The sequence below is a fragment of the Mustela nigripes genome, chromosome 5, assembly GCF_022355385.1.
Source record: "Mustela nigripes isolate SB6536 chromosome 5, MUSNIG.SB6536, whole genome shotgun sequence".
Lineage (NCBI taxonomy): Eukaryota > Metazoa > Chordata > Mammalia > Carnivora > Mustelidae > Mustela > Mustela nigripes.
This window is the reverse complement of record NC_081561.1, coordinates 35,373,102-35,398,370: the sequence shown is the minus strand read 5'-3', so window position 1 is coordinate 35,398,370 and position 25,269 is coordinate 35,373,102. Positions and strand designations below refer to the sequence as shown.

The window sequence follows — 25,269 nt, the reverse complement described above, 5'->3', positions numbered from 1 at the left end:
CTATCAATAACAAATGAAAGGTAACAGAATGACACCCCAAAATGACTGTAGGAGCTCAGGACATGCCATCCCCAAGTAAGCTGCTTTGATATATTTTGTGATGTAGATGCCTGAAAAACAGCAAATGCAGGAAGAGGCTTTCTCTGAACTCCCCTTTTCTGCCTAAAGGTAGATGCTCCAAAAGGAACTCAACTGGCATAAATCCCATCTTCACGAGGCTCCTCAACTCGTAAGACTGATAAAGATGGACATGACACCCAGACAAACTTTGTCACAAATTATCATTCCTCCCATCTATTCTTGGAAGTGCCCATTCATCTTCCCTAAAAATGACTTACTAGCCCCTAGGAAGCTTACATTCCTTCTCTTTCCCCATTAAAACTGTATTTAAGCCCCAATCCTAAAAGGGTGGGTAGTGTTTCTTATTTTTCCCTGGATAGCTTTCTCTTGTTAGTCTTTTATTACAGGGGTCTCAGCCAAGAACTGAGAAAGAGTAGAGGGCAAATTATCCCCCCTATAACCACCACCAAAGTAGGACAGACAAATTCTACGAGAGAACTTCAAATTGATTCTAGGCCTCTTGGTGCCCACACCGGTGCACCCACAAGACCCACTCACCCTCACTTTGTGTTGAGGTGAGCAATCAGATTAAGGAAAAGCCTGGCATCTTAGAGTTCTCACCAGCAGCTAATATACACGATCCTCATGGATTCCATCAGCTTCTTTGCCTCTGAGGAAAAAAAAACAACTGGACTTTCAGTAGTTCACAGGGCCACCCACAATCTGGCATGTCGCAAATCCCTCTTCCATCATAAGTGGAACCAGAGTGAGCCTGCTGCCCTGCTTTTTGTGGGGCTAAGTTGGGCATGTGGTGGGAACCCTATGAGGTTAGGCAGGTACATGGGATGCAGAGGGTGGCACCGATTTCTCCCCTTCCATCTAACCTCGCTAAATCTTCAGGACCCGGAGGATTGCGATTTCTCCATACAGAGTGGTAGGAACTCGGTCTCGAGAAAGCTCCCGAGCCCATGCGGAAAGGCAAACTGCGCTCCCCACCCAGGCCGGTGCCTTGACGTTTCCCCATCCTGCCCTTGCACTCCGATTCGCCCCGCCGCCCCGGGCCTGCAGCTGTCCCTCCCATTCTCAGGCGGCTCATGGAGGAGGAGTTGCCTAATTCTGCAGAGGATAATGGATTAAACCTTTTCCTTCTAAAGCGGTCGGAAGATGGAGATCCTGCCCCTGTCCTTGGGGTCCAGAATTCGTACTTGCAGGAGGAGCTCGGTCCATTACTAGAAGTGTGGAATTTGGTGCCTGGGCGGGGCGCCCTGCGAGCTGGGGGCACGGAGTGCTTTGGCGGGAGCTGGCTGAGCGATAGTACCAGAGGCGGCCGGAGGAGAGGGAGCGCGCATAAGGAGGCCTGGTAGGGGGGACCCCATCCAAGCACTCACCAAAGATCTCTTGATGCCTGCTCTGGGGGTAGGTCAAACACCACCGGCGTTGCAGGTGCTTCTCTGGAAACCCGTCGGGAGAAATGCGCAGATCGACGCGTCCTGGGCCTTACGGGTAAATCCTTCCTCTCCTCCCAAGGAGGAGCGAGGCCGCGGTCAGGTCCAGGAGAAAGCTGTAAGCCACAACCCGCGGGAAACCGAGAAGCCCTGGGTGCGGCCCGGCGCGTTCGGGTGCTGTAGGCTAGGGTGGTGCTCTCGAGCAGCCCAGTCCGCAGTCCAGGGCTGCAGGCGAGATCCCGGCGTGCCCAAGTGGCCAGGATTCGCCGAGGGCGCGCTGCTGCCTCGGGTCAGGCTGTGCCGGGAGGCGTCCCGGAGGGCAGCTCAGCGCGCTCTCCAGCCGAGAGGGACGGCCCTGGGGGGCCCGATGCTGGAGGCGAGGACTCGCGCGAGCGGCCAGAGACCGTGCTCCAGACGGCTGGGGCTGCTTTCGAACTGCTGGTTTCCCCTCTGCCCACAGGCGCCAGAGGAGCGCAGCACCTTCCGCGTAAAGCAGCGTGACACAGACAAGGCTCACAGCTTGTTTGGGACCTCCGAAGGCACAGGGTTGGAAAGAACGGTTCTATCTGCCTTTGATTGCTCAGATAGGCGGGAATTCATGGAGAACGGGGACCGTCTTCTTTCCCCAGCTGGTTCTAGCACGTAGTACTGCACCTGGCACAAATGTTTACGGAAGGGATAGAGAGCTGGGGATTTCAGCTCCGGCGTTGCCACTCACTGGATTTCTGATTCTGAGCTGCTTATCTAACTTCTTTGTTCTTCAATTTCCTCATTTGGAAATGGGAACCTATAAAAATAGTAGGACTTGTAGGATTGCTCAAGAGATTAAATTAATTTAATGCATGCGAGGAGCTCAGGACAATTTCTGGCTCATAGTATTTTCCTAATTCAATTAGCATTATACACCATGATTACCAGCACGTTTCGACTGTCTACAACATTCTGCTATCAACAATAACTAGTTGCTCTGAATTCAGGAAACTGCTTTACTCACACACACCCCTTTTAAAAATCTCTTTCTACACTCCCTCCTCCACCACTACTAACTAGCTGTGTGTGACCTTGGGCAAGATGTCTAACCTCTCAGGTCCTCATTTTTCATCTGTACAACCGGGATGATAATAATAGTACCCTGATCCTAGAATAGTTCCTAGATCCTAGAATAGTACCTTGTGTTTAAATGAATTAATGTATATAAAGCCCTTAATTGTGCTAAGGAAGTGGAAAACACTGAATAATAAATATCAGCTGTTACTATCTGCACATATAAAAATTGTTTTCTTTTTTTCCTTTTTTAAAAGATTTTATTTATTTATTTATTTATTTGACAGAGGGAGACAGCCAGGGAAGGAACACAAACGGGGGAGTGGGAGTGAGAGAAGTAGACCTCCTGCTGAGTAGCATGGGGGCGGGGTGCACAGGCAGGGCTCCATCCCAGGACCCTGGGATCCCGACCTGAGCCAAAGGCAGATGCTTAATGACTGGGCCACCCAGGCACCCCCAATAAACTTGTTTTCATGTTATAAATATTTCCATTAAAAAGGAACTTCAGGGGGCATCCCCCAAGTTTTGCATCTTTTAAAAGGCAGTGCTGTTAGAATATATAGATCAATGTTCATACAATTTGAGGGTACAGAGAACCAGATCATGGGATCGAATTCTGTCACCGTAAACAAACAATGATAGCTTTTTGCTGAATTAGAATTAAAGCTTTTGATGAAAAAAAAAAAAAAAAAAAACCTCCCCTATGCCTTGCCCTCCCAAATGTGAAATAAAAAGACAAATTATAAACAGAGAACATGCAGTATATAATTAAGAAATGCATGTTTAACAACATGGGGAAGTGCCTGTTTTATAAAATTTAAGGGTAAAAGACTACAAAACAACACATGGGTCCTTAGGGGCAACTAGTGCAGCAGGATATGACTGGCTTTGGCATCACATCCACTCGGGTTCCCAAGCACAGTGGCTCCTTGACCTCAGTTTCTTCCTCTGTGAAATGGGCCACCCACACCACTTCACCAGAGTTTTCTAAGAATTCAATGAGAAGACGACCCTGGCTGGTTTAAGTGTCCTACATAAGATAATGCTACTCTCCCTCACTCAGCTGAAAGTTAAACCCTACAGGGTCTATTTTCCAAAATTAGGGTTCCCACTGAATTCACACTTTGGTCTGTGCCTAAACTCAAGTTGAATTTGCTCATCCAGCTCCTTCGAGAGCCAAGGGAGCTGCTGTTCCGCTGCCTTCTTGAGAGATGGTGGTTCCCTGCCGGGTGGAGAGGGGACCCTGAGACTTCCTCAGAGGAACGGATTAGGCCTCTAAGCCCATCCCCGCAGCCTATGCAGGCGGGGCTCACCGTAACCCCGCGATAGGGCAGTCAAGGAGCCACCGCAGGTTGGGGACCTGGGCGGTGGCCTCCAAGCGTCGCACTGCCCGGAAGGGGCGCCAAAGAGAGAGCGGGCCACGGAGCGCCTTCCCGGCTTCCGACCCAGGAGCTCCGGCGACCGCCCGCCACCGCGGGCCGCGGAGAAAGGTGCGAGCTCGCTTTCTGAGGCTGAGAGGGTGGAGAGGAAAATAGAGCTGCGGACTGGGGCAGGTTTAGCTTGGGTCTCCCGAGCGGGAGAAGTTCCCCTCTCTGCCCCAGACCCCTCCCGGAGGTCAAGGTGTGAGCGAGTGGAACCTTCAGTCTAAAGAAAGAACGAGCCAGCTCCTGGGGTCCTCAGGTCAAACTCGCACTTGAATTCCGCCTTTTATCTTTATCCGTGCCTGGAGGGGAAAAGTAGACAGCTAACCCCACCTGAAATCCCCACAATCATCCTCATTTTCTGCTTGCTTAGAGAATGTTCTTCCAGGTCCTAGTTGGGATATAGAGTAAAAGGTTTCACTCCCCACCTCCATCGCAAAGGGCTTAGTAGCACAGATTTTGTGGGGACAGGGGATTCATTTTGCTCTAATTTAGGAATAATTTAAAATACAGAAAAGTACCTGTAATTACCATTTTAGATCCGTCTTTCCTCAGCACCTCTCACCAAGTGAGAAAAGAGAATATTGGAATGTTATTATTTATTGGTCAAGTGCCCAAGGGGCAAAAATTAGCTTATCAAATTAAAAACAAAACTAAAATGAAAAACTTGACACAAAATTCCTCTTTTCAAAAATGGACTATTTTCATAAAGCAGTATTAGGTTCATAGCAAAGCTGATCTGTAAGTCCACAGATTTTCCCCTCTCCCCCAACACCCAATATACATACTTCCTCATCATCAACATCTGCCAGCAGCATACTGGTACATTTGTTACTACGATGAACCCACATGGACATACCACTACCACTCAAGTCCACAGTTTACCTTAGGGTTCACTCCTGGTGTTAGGGTAATTTTGATCTCATACAATGAGTTAGGAAGTATTCCTTCTGCTTCTGTCTTCCTCATATTTGGTAGAATTCACCTTTATGTGGCAGGATAAAGGGAAGGAAGTCCTTCAGAAAGTAGAACAATTCTGGGGGTGCCTGGCTGGCTCAATCCATAGAGCATGCGACTCTTCATCTAGGAATCAGAAGTTCAAGCCCCACATCGCATGTAGAGATTATTAAAAAAACAAACAAAACAAAAAACAAAAACCAATGAACAAATAAAATAGAACAATACTGAAAATTTAAAACTTCTGCTCTGTGAAAGACATTGTTAAGAAAGTGAAAAGAAAAGGGGTGCCTGCTTTGCTCAGTTGCCTTCTGCCTTTGGCTCAAGTCATGATCCCAGGGTCTTGGGATCAAGCCCCCTGTTGGGTTCCTTGTTCAGTGGGGAGCCTGTTTCTCTCTCTGCCACTTCCCTTGCTGTGTGTCCTCTCCCCGTCTCTTTCTCAAATAAATAAATAAAATTTAAAAAAAAAAAAAAATAGGAAGGAAGGAAAAAAAAAAGAGTGAAAAGACAAGCCACAGACCCAAAGTGCTTAGAGGGAAATTTATAGCCTTGAATGCATATATTAAAAAAGAAGAAAAATCTAAAATCGATCATCTGAGTTTCCATCTTAGGAAACTGGAAGAAGAGAGGAGCACATTAAATACACAATAAGCAGAAGAAAAGAAATATAAAAATTAGAGTAGATATCAGGACCACCTGGGTGGCTCAGTTGGTTAAGCATCTTCCTTCTGCTCAGGTCATGATCCCAGGATTCTGGGATCTAACCCTGAGTCAGGCTCTGCTTCTCCTTCTCCCTCTGCCCACTGCACCTCCCACCCCGCTCCTGCTTTCTCTCTCTCATATATAAATAATAAAATCCTAAAAAAAAAAAATAGGGTAGATATCGATTGAATAAAATTGAATACAGGAAATCAGTAGAGAAAATGGATCAAATCAAAAGCAGTTTCTTTGAAAAGAGCAATAAAACCATAAACTTCTAGCCAGGCCAACAAAGAAAAAAAGAGACAAGACATAAATTACTAATATCAAAAATGAAAAAGGGGACATCACTACATATCCCATGGACTTTAAAAAAATAATGAAGGAGCATTATGAACAACTCTATGTCCACAAATTTGACAATTTAGATGAAATGGATCAATTCCTTGAAAGGCACCATCTGCCCAAACTCATAAGAAGAAATCAGTTGAATAGGAAAGACAAAAAGAAATTAAATCAACGCTTAACTTTACAAAACAGAGAGCAGCAGGCTCAGATATATTCACTGGTGTTTTCTACAAAACATTTAAAGAAGAAAATATACCATATTTTAGCATAGTTTAAAATAGAAAAATTTAGATACATAAAATTCCATCCAAGAAAGGACTGGTTAAAGAAGTGGTAGCAGGGGTGTTTGCAAAGTTCTATTTTTTTTTTTACCTGGGTCATGGTTACACAGGATTCACTTCATGATAATGATTTCTTTAAATTTTATTTATTTTAGTAACCCCAACCCAATGTGGGGCTCAAACTTATGACCCCAAGATTGAGTCGCACTCTCCCCCAACTGAGCCAACCAGGTTCCCCTTACTGCATAGTTATTTATTAAGTTATATCTTTGTTCTATGTACTTTCTGTATGTATAATATATTTCACAATAAAAGTAGCTAAAATTAATACATCTATGTTTAGGAATACTGTGAAATACTATCCAATCAATAAAAGAATAGGGTAAACCAAAGAGAAGAAGGAGAAGGAAGAGGGGGAGGAGGAGGAAGAGGAGGAGGAAGGGGGTGAAAATATACAAATTTTCTACAATCTCCTCCAGAAAATAGATGATAAAGGAAAACTTCCTAACTAATTAACCCCGTACCAAAACCAAAGACTTTGTAAAACTACAGACCTCTTTCTCATGGACCTAGATGCAAAAATCCTCAACAGAATATTAGGATTAGATTAGATTGGATTGGGACGCCTGGGTGGCTCAGTTGGTTGGACGACTGCCTTCGGCTCAGGTCATGATCCTGGAGTCCCGGGATCGAGTCCCGCATCGGGCTCCCAGCTCCATGGGGAGTCTGCTTCTCTCTCTGACCTTCTCCTCGTTCATGCTCTCTCTCACTGTCTCTCTCTCAAGTAAATAAATAAAATCTTAAAAAAAAATAAAATAAAATAAAATAAAAAAATAAATAAAAAAATAAAAAAAAAGATTAGATTGGATTAAACTAGACTAGATTAGAAATCTAATTCAACAAAATCCCTCTCTAAAGGTCATTAATACTATCCATTTCATATTAAGGATTAGATAATGATATTAAATATGAGACACATTTATTTATGCTTTTATCTATTTTCTGGGTGCTTTAGTAGCACTGTAATCCTATTTCTCCAGAGATGTTACAGTAAGAGTTACAGTTAATCCCATGTGAGTTAACCTATTCAACCTGTATGGAGCAGGTTTAGTTAACGGTTTTCCTTTTTTCATTCCCCAGCACAACATATTAGATAACTACTTTGATAGGTGAGTGAACTGAGATTTGTTTAGATAATTCAGAGATCCTAATCAAAGAAGGGGCATTCCTAGCTGACTTACAGCACTGAAATATTGTGTTCAGCCACAGAGCCACCGTGCAATGATGGGAGTGCTTCAAGCATTTATTAAATTTATTTCGTTAGCTCTAATACTACAGCAACTATTCAGGTCAAGTGTTGTGTGCAGTGTTGAAACACATTTTTAGCCCAGGGGTTTTAAAGCTGTGAGTCATTTTATTTTGTGGATTACAACCAATATTTTAAAAATGAATATAGGGTTAAGTATATCAAGTGCTACTCTGATAGCAATAGCAAATGCTGTTTTGTCACCCTTCTGTTTCAAATTTTTTTATGCATGTACTGGGTCATGTTGCAAAAGGGACTTATGTTTACGAGTCACTGAGATGGGTACTTGGAGTGGGAGTTCAGCAGGGCAAAGCAAAAAGGGAGACCCCGGAGTCCCACGCCTGAAAAGGAACACGAAGCTGGCGCAATGACACGTTCAAGGAGCGCTCACACGTTAAAGAGAGTGGATTGGTCAAACCTTCAGAGTCCCGCCCACGACGTCTCCTGCACCAATGGCTGTGCGGCCAGGGCGGGGAGGGGCGGGGCAGGGGCGGGGCGAGCCGCGAGCGGGCTCCTTAAGTAGCGGCTGCGTGGATGCACTAGTAGAAAAGTCTACGACGGCACGGTGGAGTGGTGTAGAGCCAGACGGGAGCGACGTCGGACGCGCCGGATCTTCCTCACGGAACCATGTCAAGGCAAGAAGGAGGCGCTAACGCCTCCTCGTGGGTCGTTGCCTCCCGGCGAAGCTCGGCAGTGTTCCATGCTCCGGAAAGGAGGCCGGCGGAGGACCCGAGTCCGAGAGGTTCGGAGGCCCGTAGGGGCGGCAGAGGTGGCGGCTTGAAGAACTCCGGCCTCCAGCAACCTGTGACCGCGGGCCTCCGAGAACCGCCGCTATGCTTTGGATTGAAGAACGTGTGGGTGGGCGCTGTGATCGGTGAGTGAAAGAGGATGGGTGTGCCGGACAGGGCCGGGGGCGGAGCCTGGGCAAGGAGTCCATGCCCCACTCTCCTCCGATCAGCCGCCACTTAATGAATTCAGGACTTGACCTGGGTTATTCATAATACCTTAGGATGCTGTACTTAGTCATTTAATGCACATTTGATATTTCGTGGAGACGATATTTTGGTAGAACAAACAGATGTATGAAATCTTTGGGATGAAAGGTCAAGTCTTTTCACAGTTTACCCCAAAATGAACAACAAAGCAGTCCTGAGTACAGTCTGTTCCTTTGGGCACCATTTAGAGCCATTGAACAAAGTTTAGGATATTATGGGGTTGTTCAGACCATTGGCCATATCTTGCACTTAGTTTCTTTTGTTGAATATGATTTATCTGCTGAAAAACAGGATCTTTTTTCTTAGTACATCTTGAGTCTTCCAAATTCACCTTTGAGAAACATTTAGAAACAATAGGAATAGAGATTTGCCCCCATTTGTGACCATTAAGACTGAGGATAAATTCCAAATTTTCCCTATTAGGTTTGGGAGCTAATACTTTGTTTACCCTCTTTTAAACCTGGTTTAAAAACAATAACCACTTTTTTTAGGCTGCTATTAAATAGAGCATTAGGAGACTGATTGCTAGACCAGCTAGAGATCAGTGTTCCTTCAAGAAGGCTCAGGCTCGAAGATCTGACAACTGATGCCCTTTAAGTGAAAGCCACTAGGTTTGCGCTAAAAATCACTCAACACTTATTGAGCTCCTGTGACAGTGCTAGACGGCACCTGCTTAATGTTGGTCTGGAACTACTTTTTTTTTTTTTTCCTTAGTGTAGTTTTAAAAAAATTAAGCTTAATTTTAGGGTTACAGTGTGCGGTACAGTACTGTTAACTGTAAGAACAATGTTGGGTGACAGAGCTGTAGAATGTTGTCATGTTGCATGACTGAAACTACCCATTAAACAACTAACTCCCTATTACTCCCTTTTCCCATCCCTGGAAAATACCATTCTATTTTGTTTCTTTGTTGGACTACATTAGATACCTCCAAGAAGATCATGCTCTATGTGTTTTTTGTGATTGGCTTATTTCATTTAGCATAACTGTCCTCAAGTTTTATTCATGTTACAAATGATAGAATTTCCTTTTTTAAGGCCTAAATCTTCTCTAGCATGTTTATACTATGTTTCTTCAACCAGTCATCTGTTGGTAGACATTTAGCTTGGCTCCACCTCATGACTATTGTGAATAATGCTGTAATGAACATGGGAGTCTAGATAGCTCTTTGAGATAGTGGTTTTGTTTCCTTTGGATATAGATCCATAAATGGAGTTGCTAAATCTATGGTAGTTATATCTTTAGTTTTGGGGGGGACCCTGCATGCTTGCACCAATTTATATTCCCACCAAGAGTGCACAAGTCTTCCCTTTTCTGCACATTCTCACCAACACTTATCACTTATATTTTTTAAGATTATTCATTTATTTGAGAGTGAGATAGCAGAGTGAGCGTGCATGAGTGGGGGGAAGGGGCAGAGGGAGAAGCAGATTCTCCACTGAGTAGGGAGCCAGACAAAGGGGGCTCCATCCCAGGACCCTGAGATCATGATCTGTGCTGAAGGCAGCCACTTAACCCACTGAGCCACCCAGATAACCCTCTTGTATTTTTCTTTCTTCCCTTCTTCCTTTCCTCCCCCATTCCTTCCTTCCTTCCTTTCTTTCTTTATTTCCTTCTTTCCCTTTTTTAAGATTTTATTTATTTATTGGAGAGAGAGAGAGAGAGATAGAGATAGCAAGAGTGGGAAGCAGGTTCACTGCTGAGCAGGGAGCACAATGCGGGGCTTCATCCCAGGACCCTGGGATTAAGACCTAAGCCGAAGGCAGCCGCTTAATCAACTGAGCCACCCAGGTGCCCCACTCCTTTCTTGTATTTTCGATAGCCATTCTAATAGGTATGACGTGATACCCAATTGTGATTTTGATTACAACTTTTAAAAAATTTTATTTTTAAAAATAGGTCGTGGGGGGTCAAAAATAAAAGACATCCAAAGTACAACAAACACGAAAATACAGGTAAGTGGTCTGAGATCTTAAATCCTCAAAGAGTGTAGTTCTTTTCTAACTCTAATTTTTGTTTAGCTATTAACATAACTGTAGTAATTTAGTAGCAATGTAGTAATTTCACATACTGTGGTCCATTCCAGGTCCAGGTTTTGTGACTCCTGGAGTAAAAATCTTTACAGATAATCTCCACTGACAAATGAGATTGCTGAGGGAATATTCATTATGCACTTCCTGGCTCTCATGTCTCAAACATTGACCCACCCCTGTGTTCCCAGTCTCAGCAGCAACATCATTCACCCAGTCCCCAAGACGGGAATCTCCGATTACTTCCTGTTCCTTATCCTGTAACCAGTGCTTTCTATTTCCTGTGTTTCTCAAGGAGAATCCCATCATTTGGGGTGTTCTCCCCTAACGGTTCACCCTGCTTCCAGTCTTACCCCCTTTAACCATCCTCTGCCATGACCAGGACAATAATTGTGTTCATAATTTTTCTTTTCATGCATAAAAACTTTTTCTGATATCTCAGGGTCTTAAGAAGTCCAGACTTCTTAGCATGGTCCACTTGATCTAGCTCCTTTTCCTTCACTCCCTCCTCGAACTCTCTCTTGAGTGTCACCAGCTGGACTCCTGCCACACTTTCTCCTATCTTAGCTGTTAGAACTCCTGCTCATAAGGGAGGTCTAAGACCTTCTGCATCCCCATTCTAGGTAGGTCTCTTTCCCATCTTCTCAGCATCAGTTTCAGCCTCATTGAAAACCTTCCACAGAGTTGTCTGTAAACAGTGCCAATGGCAAGCTCTGAATCACCAGTCAGACAGCATTTGGTGCAGCAGTTTCTAGTTACTATTGAATCAGTGTGGGTATCTGAGATTTATGTACACTGAAAGATGTGACTTGTAGATCTTATCCTCCAAATGTCATCTAAGCCTTGTAGTAAGTTGGTTCCATTACCATATATGTGGTGAAAGTAGGGCATTCCCTCAAGTCCAAGAGTTCCTGTAAGTAACCTGACAGTTCAGTCAGCTGGTATTTATATACCACAAAGCAAATCCCTACAGTTGAGCAAGTTTGCCAAATTACTATTTGATAGTTAAGAGGACAGATTAACACCTTACTCTTCTAAAACTGGTTGCTGAATTTATTCTCTAGTGGTCACAGTAGCTTTTATTTACTTTTTAAAAAGATTTATTTACTTGAGAAAAAGTGAGCGGGAGGGAGAGAGAATCTGAAGCAGACTCTACACTGAGCATAGAGACCAACGTGGGACTCACTCCCACTCTGCTGGGATCATGACCTGAGCTGAAACCGAGAGTCAGATGTTTAACTGACTGAGTCACCCAGGCACCCCTGTCACAGTAGTTTTTAAATTTAGATTGTCCTGCTCCTTTTCATCCAAACAGGGGATGAATCTCAGGATAAATTTGTTGACTGTAGAATGCCCTCAAAAATTAGAAATTAAGGGGCACCTGGGTGGCTCAGTCATTGGGTATCTGCCTTCGACTTGGGTCATGATCCCAGGGTCCTGGGATCGAGCCCCGCATGGCAGGGGCTCCTTACTCAGTGAGGAGCCTGCTTCTCCCTCTCCCACTCTTCCTGCTTATTGTATCTCTGTCAAATAAATAAATAAAATCTTCTTTAAAAATTAGAAATTAAGATACTGACTGATAGCAATACTATATTTCCTTTAAATTTTTATACTGTTTGTAGCTGAGTGATTTTTGGATGTGGGGGCATGGTAAGAGGCCTTCAGTCTCACCTATTTTTCTGCTGCATCTAGATAATAAAAGGTCATTCAGAAGAAGCAGAGGTCAGAATCTTTGGCGACAAGGTGATGCAGGTGAAGGCCAAAACAGTGATAGATAATCTTGTTAAAAAACAAGAAAATTACAGTTCAAAGCTCAGAGCTGGTAAGTAATTTTTGCTTACTGTATATAGCCTTATAAAATTAAAAAAATTGCATTCAGTGTTATAAGGCATTATAGTTGAGGCTTCTCTTGACAACAAAGCTTCAGACTGCCATCATTAAATCTTATCTTCTAGGGACTTTTTTTTCTTTGAAATCCCAGAATACTGTTTTCCTCAAATTAAGACACTTAATCTCTGTGGTTAAGCCTAGCAGTTTTACTTTTAGCCACAGATAGGTGAAAACAAAAATAACCTTTTAATACATTCACTCTTAATGGTAGAAGAAGGATTATTCTGACCTTCTGATTCTATGGTGTCTTCCTCTCTGGAACCTGACTGATTTTGGAAAAGTATCTAGTTATTTGGTATTTAAAGAATCTCTAGGGTACCTGGCTGGCTCAGTCAGTATAACATGCGATTCTTGATCCTCGGGTCACGAGTTCAAGCCCTAGGCTGGGTATAGAGTTTACTTAAGAAAAATCTCAGATTTTGTTAAAAACAAAACAAAAACAAAAATTCAGACCTGATGGACTAGAGAAAAAGCCATTATTGAGCCATTTCCAGAAGCAACGTGAAAGTAAAAAGAACTGCATCTTAGGTTCAGAGGGCAGCGTTGCCTCATATAGTGTTTCTTGGGAAGGGAACTTTAGGAAAGCCTTTAAAACTCTTCATCTGTTAACCTGGGGGGACATCTGGCTGACAGGATTCTTATAAGCTTAACATGATTTATCAGCAAACACTAGGCTCTCCTAATTTTCCTTCTCTTCAATAAATGTATTTTCCTCATTTATCCTCATAATCTGGTATTATCCTCATAAATATCCTCATAAATCTGGTAACTGACAAACCATGACTACTACTGTCATAGCATTGGAGTACTAAAACCCACATTTTATATTTTAAGCATTATTGTCTTGTTTTTAAACAAAATAGTAAAGTGGTTTGGGGGAATTTGTACAATTAGGATTTGTTTTGAAACTAATTCGATAAAAATATTTTAACAGATGTTGTTGCATTCCAACCTTCTGTTGGAAGAGATGTAAAGACAGATAGTAATGTTACAGAGAATCAGCCATTGATTGATTGGGATCAGATTCGAGAAGATGCTTTGAAATGGGGGAGAAAAAAATGGGAAGGTTAGTGCTATATCCGAACATTTACATGTGGTGTTGATGTATCACTTGAGCTGTTGTTTTTTTTTTTAGCCTCATGAGGTTTTTATCCTATAAAATGTCTTATTTCTAGTAATGAAATTAATACGAAAAATGATAATAAAGTATTAAGTGCTACAAATAGTCCCTAGGGCAAGATTTTTTTCTGTGTTGTCTGTGCCGTAATCTATGTTCTAAGTGGGAAATTAAAATATTATACTTAACATTTTGTCTTATTTGAGGTAACTCACAGAAGGAGTTTAATAATAAATGGAAAGAAAATGGGCATAAGGGGAAAATGAAGGCGATAAACATGCCAACCATAAGTGGTTTAACATTGTTGCCTATGGTTGAATAAAAATTGATCCTGGAGTGTCCTGCTTGACAGTGGCAAAATAAAAAGGGAAAACCGTTTAACAAAGAAAGAAACATAGTTCTTGAGATTTGGGTTTGTTCATTTGCTTTAGTTTTAAATGAAAGTCTCACCTGGAATTATATACAGAGTGTTATGTTTCATGTTATAGTCACTAAATTTCAGGGTAAATTCAGCTATCAGAGTGAGGCGGCAACACAACCTTTATTAAAAATTTAAAAGCTAATGGACTGATAGTGACCAATATTAACAATGACTAATTCAGGGGTTGGTCTATGTGCATGTTGTTACCAGTGCCGCCTGGACAGGATATGTGGTGGGGAGATATGGAGTAGGGAGGCCAGACAAAGGATTTAGATTCGGAGGAAGTTTGCAAGGCATATAAGAAAACAAAAAGTAGCCTCAGAAAGTGGAAAAAGAAATACTCTATTCCTAGACAGAAATGGGACAGACCATCAAAAGAAAAGAAAAAAAAATCAGTCTACTGTGTTTTAGAGAAGATTAATCAATTGGGATGATTGTCTTGTAAGCCATACTTCCTTTCTTTTTTTTTTTTTAACTATGAAAAATGTTTATTTGTTATAAAACAAGTAATTTCATCCCAACTTAAGAATAATAAAAATTGTACCAATACATACAGCTTTCTTTTTAACGATGGGTTTTTAAAAAATTCTTTATTTTTTTCTTTTATATTAAACTTAATTATTAAAATTCTTTCTTGGGTAAAAAATGTGATCAAAAGGTAAACTAAAACAGATTTCAGAGACTAGCATAAGCCTGACTGGCAAAGAACAGATCTCTAAAATTGTAAGGGTGAATTTAATAAGTATTTTAGTTTGATTTCTGTTACTTTGAATACGTTTCAGTGAAATGTAAATTCTGATAACTTATTGAAGGTTTAACTTTAATCTTTGTCCCAGATCTACCGCCAATTAAGAAAAACTTTTATGTGGAGTCAGAAACAACAAGTTCAATGTCCCAGGTGCAAATAGACACTTGGAGGTGGGTGCTTTTATTGCCTTAAGTATTTGTATAGTTGCTACTCATTAGGGAAACCTTTAAAGTGATTACATTTGAAGGCTACACCTCTGGTGTTAACATGAACTTGATTGCATCCTACATGATATTTTAGAGCATTGCTCTTCAATAAACCTTTCTGTAAAGATGGGGAAAGGGCTATATTTGTGTCTGATAGAGCAGTCATTATCTATATAGCTACTGAATACTTAAAATATGACTAGTATAATGGACGAACTGAGTTTTCCATTTGAAATTTTAAAAGACTCATGTGCCTGCTGTATTGGACAACACTTTTAGAGAATTATTTCTACAACTGTTGAAAATGAGTTGATTCAATGCATTTCTTATTCTTCAGTACTTACTATCTGGAATTAAAGGTCCTGACAGCAACATTTTTTTTTCTCTCAAAGTCTGTTGTAAAACTAAGTATGGTACAGCAGAAAGAAGAGTTATTCTAGCTCAGACTTTGGATAAGTAACTGATGATCACCTGTCAAAGGAGAATGATTGCCTTTTAGCAGAATTGTTGAGGACAAGGTTCCATACTTATTTTTGTGTCTGCAAAGTCTGATTTGAATCATGAAGTATGTGATTTTCAGGCTCTATTCCTATTTCCATGAAATTTCACTGGCCCCTTCATAAAATGGAATTTTTTCCCCTCTTTTTTTAAAAGATTTTATTTATTTGACAGAGTATGAGTAGGCAGACTGGCAGGCAGAGGGAGAGAGAGAAGTAGGCTCTCCACTAAGCAGGGAGCCAGACGTGGGGCTCGATCTCAGGACACTGGGATCATGACCTGAGCTAAAGGCAGACGCTTAACAACTGAGCCACTCAGGCACTCCTTTTTTCCCTTTCTGATAACTATTCTGATTAGAAAAAGATGTGTTCACTTCTATTTCTTTGTGGTTACATCTTACTGTAACTTTACAGTTGCAGTTGAATTTCTAGATACAATGAACTAATGCTGGCAAAAATTTCTGGCTTAGGGAATGAAGTGACTAAAGCTGCTAAGATTTGTTCTATTTTTCCTTAAAGGAAAGAAAATTATAATATAATGTGTGATGACCTGAAAGAAGGTGAGAAGCGTCATATACCCAATCCTACCTGTAAGTTTGAGGATGCTTTTCAGTGTTTTCCTGAGGTTATGGAAAACATTAAAAAGGCAGGCTTTCAAAAGCCAACACCGATCCAGGTATGCTTTTTTCCCTTTCTTTCTTTAATTCCAATATTTTGCTGACAGTTCCCCCTACCAAACAATATCTGATTAATTTTTTAAAGATTTTTTTTTTTGAGAGAGAGAGTACAAGTATGGGGGTGGGGAGGGAGGAGGGAGAAGCAGACTTCCCATTGAGCAGGAAACCCACTGTGGGGCTCCATCCCAGGACCCTAGGATTATGACCAGAGCCCAAAGCAGACCCTTCACGGAGCCATGCGGGCACCACAATATCTGATTATTAGATGTTAAATCAGCAGGGAGTAACTATCCCTTCTGAGCATTCCCCTGAAACCCCCCCTGTACCACCAGTGCCTAGCACTTAAAAATGTTTATTGAAAGAATTTTGGGCCTAGGAGAGGAGGGGCATGTGACTAGAAGATGTACTTTTAATTTTAATGTTGATCTTTCTTTTTTAGTCGCAGTCCTGGCCGATAGTTCTACAGGGCATAGATCTTATAGGAGTAGCCCAAACTGGAACAGGGAAGACATTGTCCTACCTAATGCCCGGATTTATACACTTGGACTCACAGCCTGTGTAAGAATTTCTGCAACAGGGTTCTCTTTATGGGGGGTTAGCAGATATGGATACCAAAAATGCAAGTTTCTTTTTGTCTGTTGCATTGGTCAAAAAGTAATGGCAAGCCTCAGGGAAATGCACACGTACTGTGGTGGTAAGAGTATAAATTGTCAAAACATTTTTAGAAAGCCATAGGTAGTCTTAATATTGAAATACTAATGTTTAAATTATCATTTCCAATTGTGTGAGACAATGTTGACCATGCTAAATGAAAAGATTGGTATCTGAGCCCTTGGGAGTTTTTTAGTGTGCTGTTCTTCAATATTTTTACATGTTTTGTAAATGTGTGTGACATCCATTGCTACAAATTCTGAAAGCACTGAACAGATATACTATGTACCTGAATCAGGTACTTTAACAGTTATTTTCTCTCCAAAGAATTAGAGGAGAAAGGAATGGACCAGGCATGTTAGTCCTTACACCTACCCGCGAGTTAGCACTTCAAGTAGAATCTGAATGTTCTAAGTATTCATACAAAGGCCTTAAAAGGTAAGTCATCTTTGTCCCTTCTTGCATCCGCATTTTAATAAATCCTAGTTTTATACATTCTCCCTATTATTTTTCACACCTGTAGAGAATCTGAATGGCTTAGCATGGGTCAGGCATTGCCCCAGTCCAAATCAATGGTAGCCCGGGCAGTAAGGTCAAGTAACAGTGATGCAAATGTCGCTCTTGAGGACACATCCTTGTGGGCTGATGGGTATGGATGGTTTTAGAATGGGGCTAATACTACCCAGAAGGTATCTGATACTCTTTCTGCATACTTTTTACTGTGTTATTTTATACCCAAAATGCTTTGGTTAGTTGGGATTTTGCTTTATGATGGGACATTCCTTACCTGAACATGAACCTTTTTTTTTTTTTTAAGTGTTTGTATATATGGTGGTGGAGATAGAAATGGACAAATACAAGATCTGAAAAAAGGAGTAGACATTATTATCGCAACTCCTGGAAGACTGAATGATCTACAAATGAATAACTTTGTTAACCTCAGAAGTATAACCTACTTGGTAATGATGGAGGGTTTGGGATACTGGGAGGAGGAACTGAACTCTTATTAAACTCTTTTTTTTTTTTTTTTTAAGATTTTATTTATTTGTTTATTTGTCTCAGAGAGAGAGAGAGAGAGAGAGCGCGAGCGTGCACACAAGCAGGCAGAGGCAGAGAGAGAAGTGGGCTCCCTGCCAAGCAAGGAGCCTGATGTGGGACTTGATCCTAGGACACTGGAATCATGTCCTGAGCCAAAGGCAGTGACTTGACCAACCGAGCCACCCAGGCATACCCCCCACCTTTTTTTTTTTTAAGATTTTTAAGTAATCTCTACACCAAACCTGGTGTTCAAACTTGCAATCCTGAGATCAAGGGATACTAGCTCTACTGACTGAGCCTGCTGGGTGCACAGAACTGAACTCTTATTAAAACAGTTCTTTAGAATGGTTGTCAATTTTATAATGGTTTCAAATCCTAGGGATAGTTTCCATTCCCTCTAGTATATTAAAATAAGGATTTTGAGAATTCTATTTTAGTTTTTTTTTAATAAATGTTGGAGAATGTAGAGTTGTATAAAAGAAAATTAAAATCCATGTGGGTTTTTTTTTTAACTCTTTATTTTTTTTAAGATTTATTTTAGAGAACACATGCACGTGGGGCGGGAGGGAATGGTGGGTGTGGCGCAGAGGGAGAGGATCTCAAGCAGACTCCTGCACTGAGCCTAGAGCCCATTGTGGGGCTCAGTCCCCAAATTCCAAGGTCAGGCGTCCCTCCATGTGGATATTTAAGACATTTACAGTTTTTCTTAGATCTAGAAACTGTTAGCCAACTTAAAGAATCAAGTCAGTCCATTACAACTGTAGATCACTTACTTTGTCTTGAAGAAACTAAAACAGTGGCTTAAGTAATAGGGGAAATGAAGTTCCCTTACCATGGTATTCTGTTCATAAAGAGAGCATATTTCCCATATCTAAGGTAGCCGCTGTTGATTTTGATGCAGGTACTAGATGAGGCCGACAAGATGCTAGATATGGGATTTGAACCTCAGATAATGAAGATTTTATTAGATGTGCGCCCAGACAGGCAGACTATTATGACAAGGTAGGTGTATGCCTAACTGCTAGTCTGTAAAATAGAAATTGGTGGCCTGAACCCTATTCTTTTGGATTTCTGCAGAGGATTTTAGAGCATTGTTTGAAGGTGTCTTGAGATCCTCAGGTAAAAGATTTGTCATCACTTAGGAATAGCAACTCAGTGTAACTGCGGAACAATGACTGGGTTTCCTAAGTTACAGAGAGACTTTTTTTTTTGGAGCGGACTTTTTTTTTTTTAAAGATTTTATTTATTTATTTGACAGAGAGAGATCACAGGTAGGCAGAGAGGCTGGCAGAGAGAGAGAGAGAGAGGGAAGCAGGCTCTCTGCTGAGCAGAGAGACCAATGTGGGACTCCATCCTAGGACTCTGAGATCATGACATGAGCCGAAGGCAGCGGCTTAACCCACTGAGCCACCCAGGCGCCCCATGGAGCAGACATTTTTAAAAAAGATTTATTTGACAGAAAAAGTGAGAGAGCATAAGCAGGGGGAGCCTCAGAGAGTGAGGGAGAAGCAGGTTCCCAGAGAGCCCGATGTGGGGCTCAAATCCAAGACTGGGATCATGACCTGAGTGGAAGGCAGATGCTTAACTACTGAGCCACCAGGCGCCCCACAGAGATTTCTATAAAAACCTAAGGGGGGGACCTCTCCTTGGAGAAGAGATTTTATATCATAGTGGTGGTCTCAAATTTGAATGATCACCTGTCCTTAGAGATAAACCTTTGATTGCCCAGTAACTTTTTTGTGCAATATAAAACTGAGAAACAATGATTGTCATTTAAATACAGACTGATCTATAGACTATTATCTCCTGGGCTTATATGACCTATGTGCCATTAACATAAAAAAGAATAGTATATAATTGGAAAATACATTAAATTTTCTCACTTGTTTTGTTTTTAATACCACCCTCATTTGTTTTTTGCTAATATTCCCATTATTGTAATTACTGTGAAAGTACAAAAGATGATTGCTTTCATAATATATGGATGAAAAAACATTTGAAGTTATATGTCCTTTCATCAGTACACTTCATATGCCTTTATTTTGCATATGCATTTGGTTTTTTGCCTGTTGACAATGAATGCTAACAAAATACTAGGGTTTTTTTTTTCTGTTTTTCTTTAATGAAGGCCAAGAAAAAACTAATCTATGAATTCATTTTAGATTATTAGAATTTAGGTTAGAATTTAAGGTGTAGGTCTCCTTTACCTTATAAACCTTATTTAAAGGTTTCATGTAGTAGCTTTGTTATAGTTGAGCTATTCTTTGTGAAATATACATTGTCTGTAAAGTCTCCCTTATTTAAAAGTACTCAGGGTGTCTTTCATGAGTAATCTGGCTCATAGCATCCTTGGAAAAACTTAGTAATATTTGACTTAGAATACAATTTTAACATTTATATCTTGTTTTATTTCCAGTGCAACATGGCCATATGCTGTCCGTCGCCTTGCACAGTCTTATTTGAAAGAGCCAATGATTGTATATGTTGGTACTTTGGATCTAGTGGTAAGCTTGTTTATTACTATTATAAAAATATTTGTTATGAAAATTTTAGTTACTTTGTGTTTTGGTGTATCTCCTCTGCCCCTCCCTAATTATAAAGACCCTAGATACATATGATTTTATTCATAAATAATTCAGTATATATCTAAGACTAACTTTTAACATCTCAAGTTTAAAATTTTAATAATCCCTTAGTACCATCAAATATCCGTTTCTTATTCTTATTTTCCTGATATCTCATTTTTGTTTAATCCTGTTAAAATCAGGTTCTAAACAAGGTCAATGTAGGTGTATGTATGTAAGTCTGGTGTTGTCTTTTGGTGAAGTCATGATGGATCATTGGGTTCAGATGTCAGTAATTATATGATTCATGAAGGTCTCTGGTATGTATCCCCTCCATTATAAAGTTATCTGGACTTTCACTTAATTGAGATCCGCACTTTCAATTAATCATTTTTTTTTTTAAAGTGTATTTATTTGACAGAGACATGGCGAGAGCGGGAACACAAGCAGGGGGAATGGAAGAGGGAGAAGCAGGCTCCACGCCGAGCAGGGAGCGGGATGCTGGGCTCGATTCTGAGACCCTGGGATCATGACCCTAGCCAAAGGCAGACACCCAACAACTGAGCCACCCAGGCTCCCCTCAGTTAATCGTTATTGAAAAAAATGACCTTTTACTTAATCACCAGTAATAGTGAAAGATCATTGCCAAGATTCACTTCATCAGATTCCATGAAAAGTGAGGCTAGAGATGTCATTCTTTACTTTCATTAAATGCTACTAAAACCTATTTTAGGGGTGCCTGGGTGGCTCAGTGGTTGGGTGTCTGCCTTTGGCTGGGGTCCTTATCCCAGGGTCCTGTGATCAAGCCTCACATCAGGCTCCCTGCTGGGCAGAAGGCCTGCTTCTCCCTCTTCCACTCCCCCTGCTTGTGTTCCCTCTCTCACTGTGTGTCTCTTTATCAAATAAATCTTTAAAAAGAAATAATAAAAATAAAACCTGTCTTGCTTCTGGGTTAAAAAATTGTATCAATTATATTTTGAAATTTTGCATTAAGTTGTCAAAATCCTGAGTGGGAATTCTTGTGTCCTAAGCTAATCATCTTCCTTTATTGTACGGACTTTACCCAAATTCATGATGAAAGTTTGGCCTTACTCCATGGTTCTTTTCCAACAATAGTAAGCAATTACTTTAAACGCACTGCCAAGCATTCAAGTTTCCAGCTCAGCTTAGGTGAATGAGCAAGAAGCAAAAGGGTGAGCTAGAAGTCTGAGTAGGTACAGGTCATTTTGCAAGGACCTGCCTCTTCTTGCTAGCAGTTTAGTAAAACTTAACCAGGGATAGAAATAGACGTATTCTGAGCCAATGTATAGGGTTTACCCATCAGTTTTGACGTACTGTGATCTTTATTCCTTTAGGCAGTAAGTACCGTGAAACAAAACATAATTGTCACCACAGAAGAAGAGAAACGCTCTCATATCCAAACTTTTCTAGAAAGCATGTCTCCCAAAGACAAAGTCATAGTGTTTGTCAGCAGAAAAGCTGTGTAGGTATTTTTCTTTTACATCCTTAAATCATCCAGTTGATTTGTTTAGCATTAGCTCTCTTTGCATATTAATTTCAAAAGGGGCATTGCATGCATTCTAGTATGTTAATTCAGTCTTCTACTAATACAAGTAAAACTAGTGAATTTTCTGGTGGCATCAGAAGAAGCACTTCAGATTGCTGACTTCATCTTTTGCTTCAGGGCTGACCACCTGTCAAGTGACCTGATTCTGCGACAGGTATCAGTGGAATCCCTTCACGGTAACAGGGAGCAGAGTGACAGAGAGAGGGCATTAGAAAACTTCAAAACAGGTACATTTATGCAAGATGTTACTTGTGGCTGCTGAAGGGTGCAAGGCCTGGGCATGGCTGAATGACAGCACCTTTCCATGGAGCCCATTTGTAAGATCTATCCTCAGCTTGCAGAGCCCAAAATATACTGGTAAGAGCTCTGAATAATAATCAGATCTTCAGAACCATACAAATTCAAAGAGCAAATATTTCAACCTGGATATCAAGGTAATAATTTGCGATGGGGTTATTTTCGTTTATTTCCCGGCAAGGCATAGATCTTTGTCATGTGGTTCAGGTGATTCAGGGGTTGGTTGCTGAACCATGGTGTGTGTGTTGTAATTCGCCATCAGTTCATTTATTTTTTTTTAAGATTTTATTTATTTATTGGACAGAGAAATAGAGCACACAGGTAGGCAGAGCAGCAGGCAGAGAGAGAGGGAGAACCTGGCTCCCTGCTTAGCAGAGAACCCCATGCAGGGCTCGATCCCAGGACCCTGAGATCATGACCTGAACCGAAGGCAGAGGCTTAACCCACTGAGCCACCCAGGTTCCCCATAATTCGCCAGCAGTTTAAAAGAAAGTCTATAAATGCCCGTTTCTCATTTTCACTCTCTGAAGTGTTTTAATACTGAAAATAACCGCTCACCTAATTAGATATTAGGGGAAGATTATAATTTTCTGCTATGTCTTGGGTTGCTTTACACCAGCATGTATATTCACGTATATTTTGGTTTTATTCTTTAGGTAAAGTAAGAATATTGATTGCCACAGACTTGGCATCTCGGGGGCTCGACGTCCTTGACATCACACACGTCTATAACTATGATTTCCCCCGGAACATCGAAGAATATGTGCACAGAGTAGGGCGCACCGGAAGGGCAGGGTAAGTTCGCACAGTCTTCCTGTGAAAGGAGCCAACTTTGGGGTGCCTGGGTGGCTCAGTGGTTTAAACCTCTGCCTTCAGCTTAGGTCATGATCTCAGGGTCCTGGGATCGAGACCTGCATCGGGCTCTCTGCTTGGTGGGGAACCTGCTTCCCCCTCTCTCTCTGCCTGCTTCTCTGCCTATTTGTGATCTCTCTCTCTCTGACAAATAAATAAACAAATAAAATCTTTAAAAAAAAAAAAAAGAAGGAAAAGAAAAGAAAGAAAGAAGCCAACTGTCACTATGCCCTTCACAGGCTATTCTTAGCCACAAAATGGCTTTTCTATTGCCTGTGAATTGTCTGGGCCACCTGCTGTGCTACTTTATCCCTTTCTTAACTGGCCTGTTCCGGAGTCAGCCAGATCCTTTGATTAGCTGCAGCTGTTTCTTATTCCAGTCTCTGCTTTCTATCTGTAGTGTCACACTGAGCTATACCCAGTTGTTCCTCTACTGTCCCCTATAAGAAGACCTTTCTTGCCACTGAGAGCACTACTATCAAATCCCCTGCAAGCACGATGTATGAACAGCTCCAGATTATTGAGTTCTAAATCGGTGTTTGAGTGATGCTAACTTTCAATATATAATACATATTTGGGCTTATGAAAAAGTTGCAGTTTTGCTATTTTTAGTGTTTTGCTAACTGAACCATGAGTAGACATCAAAAATCAAATTACGCGGCACCCAGGTGGCTCAGTGGGTTAAGCCTCTGCCTTCGGCTCAGGTCATGATCTCAGGGTCCTGGGATCCAGCCCCACATCGGGCTCTCTGCTCAGCGGGGAGCCTGCATCCCCCCCTCTCTCTCTGCCTGTCTCTCTGCCTACTTGTGATCTCTCTTTCTCTCTGTCAAATGGATAAATAAAATCTTTAAAAAAAAAATCAAATTACATGAGTTCCTTCCCCCCACCCCACCCTTTTATAGGAGGACGGGGATATCTATTACTCTCCTCACTAGAAACGACTGGAGGGTTGCTGGCGAGTTAATTAATATTCTGGAAAGAGCACAACAGGTGAGATTATACAACTTAGAACTCTACCTTGTATCACTTTTCTAATGTTCAGATAATCTCATTGATTCCAAGTATGGGCTTACTGCATGCCAGGGTAAACAGATGTTACATGTGTTATGAGGGCCATAACATGGCAAAGACAAGGAGCTGTAATCCAGAATTAGGGAGCTTAATCTAATGGGAGTAAGCAGCAGTGAGAATCATAGTGCGGAAGAAGCCAGTGGAGTGGAGGTTGGGAGAATTGTTGTACAAGAATGGGATACAGATTCCAGCAGGGGAACATATTCAGGCCCAACGGACAGAATGCCCCGGAACGTGGCACCAGCTAACGCCTGTTCAAGGCCCTGAGAAGCAACTGAGGGGCCATATGAGCAAGAAGTGGTAGCACCAGGCAAGTTGAAGATCAGTCTGGTTTTCTAGCTGCAAGACAGATTTCAGAGCCTAGCGTGCAAAGAGACACGTTTCATTGTTGGAAAGACGTCATGGAACTGGGGAGATTTTGTAACTGAGATGATTTGAAAGTATTTTAGCATATTGTAGAAAAGCTGTTAATAGAAAGAAAAATCTCCTAATAACACATTTAATGTTTCAGAGTATCCCAGAGGATCTTGTGGCAATGGCTAAGAGGTATGAGGCAAATAAACTGAAAAAAGAAATGGAGAAAAAAATGGGGAAACCCCAAGGAAAACCCCAAAAGTTTTATTATTAATGTCCTTGTTGAAAAGTGGTACCAGCCTACTGCGAAGAGGTAAATAACACTTCAAATTTTAGACTTTCAAATGGCTGCTTTCCTTAACTACATTGTTGCTGTGTTTATTGAAATCAGCATTATGTCTAAGAGTCATTTACATAAAGTATTCAGGGTCATTCTTTACCTATTACCTAAATTCCAGTTAATTTTTTTTTCTTTTAAAGATTTTACTTATTAGAGAGAGAGAGTGCACAAGCAGGAGGCAGGGGAAGAGGGAGAAGCAGACTCCCCACCAAGCAGGGAGCCCAATGCAGGGTTTGATCCCAGGACCCTGAGATCATGACCTGAGCTGAAGGCAGAGGCTTAACCTACTGAGCCATGCAGGTGTCCCCAGTATTAATTCAGGAGTGGGCAAACATGCCATGTTCATGGCAGCTTCACTCATAACAGCCAAAAGGTGAAGGCAACTCAGGCATG

The 25,269-nt window shown here is 41.4% G+C and overlaps 1 protein-coding gene across 1 annotated transcript; it reads left to right on the top strand.

Annotated features, from left to right (window-relative positions):
- The first annotated feature begins 8,188 nt into the window (after positions 1-8,188).
- On the top strand, positions 8,189-24,810 carry DDX43 (DEAD-box helicase 43). Its single transcript, XM_059399019.1, has 16 exons — positions 8,189-8,435; positions 10,456-10,511; positions 12,279-12,408; positions 13,411-13,542; positions 14,851-14,932; positions 15,985-16,141; positions 16,582-16,700; positions 17,121-17,231; positions 17,611-17,752; positions 18,733-18,833; positions 20,248-20,335; positions 21,751-21,878; positions 22,080-22,189; positions 22,916-23,054; positions 24,014-24,101; positions 24,694-24,810. Exons 1-16 carry the CDS (start codon positions 8,189-8,191, stop codon positions 24,808-24,810), a joined length of 1,947 nt encoding a protein of 648 aa, XP_059255002.1.
- Positions 24,811-25,269: the final 459 nt, after the last annotated feature.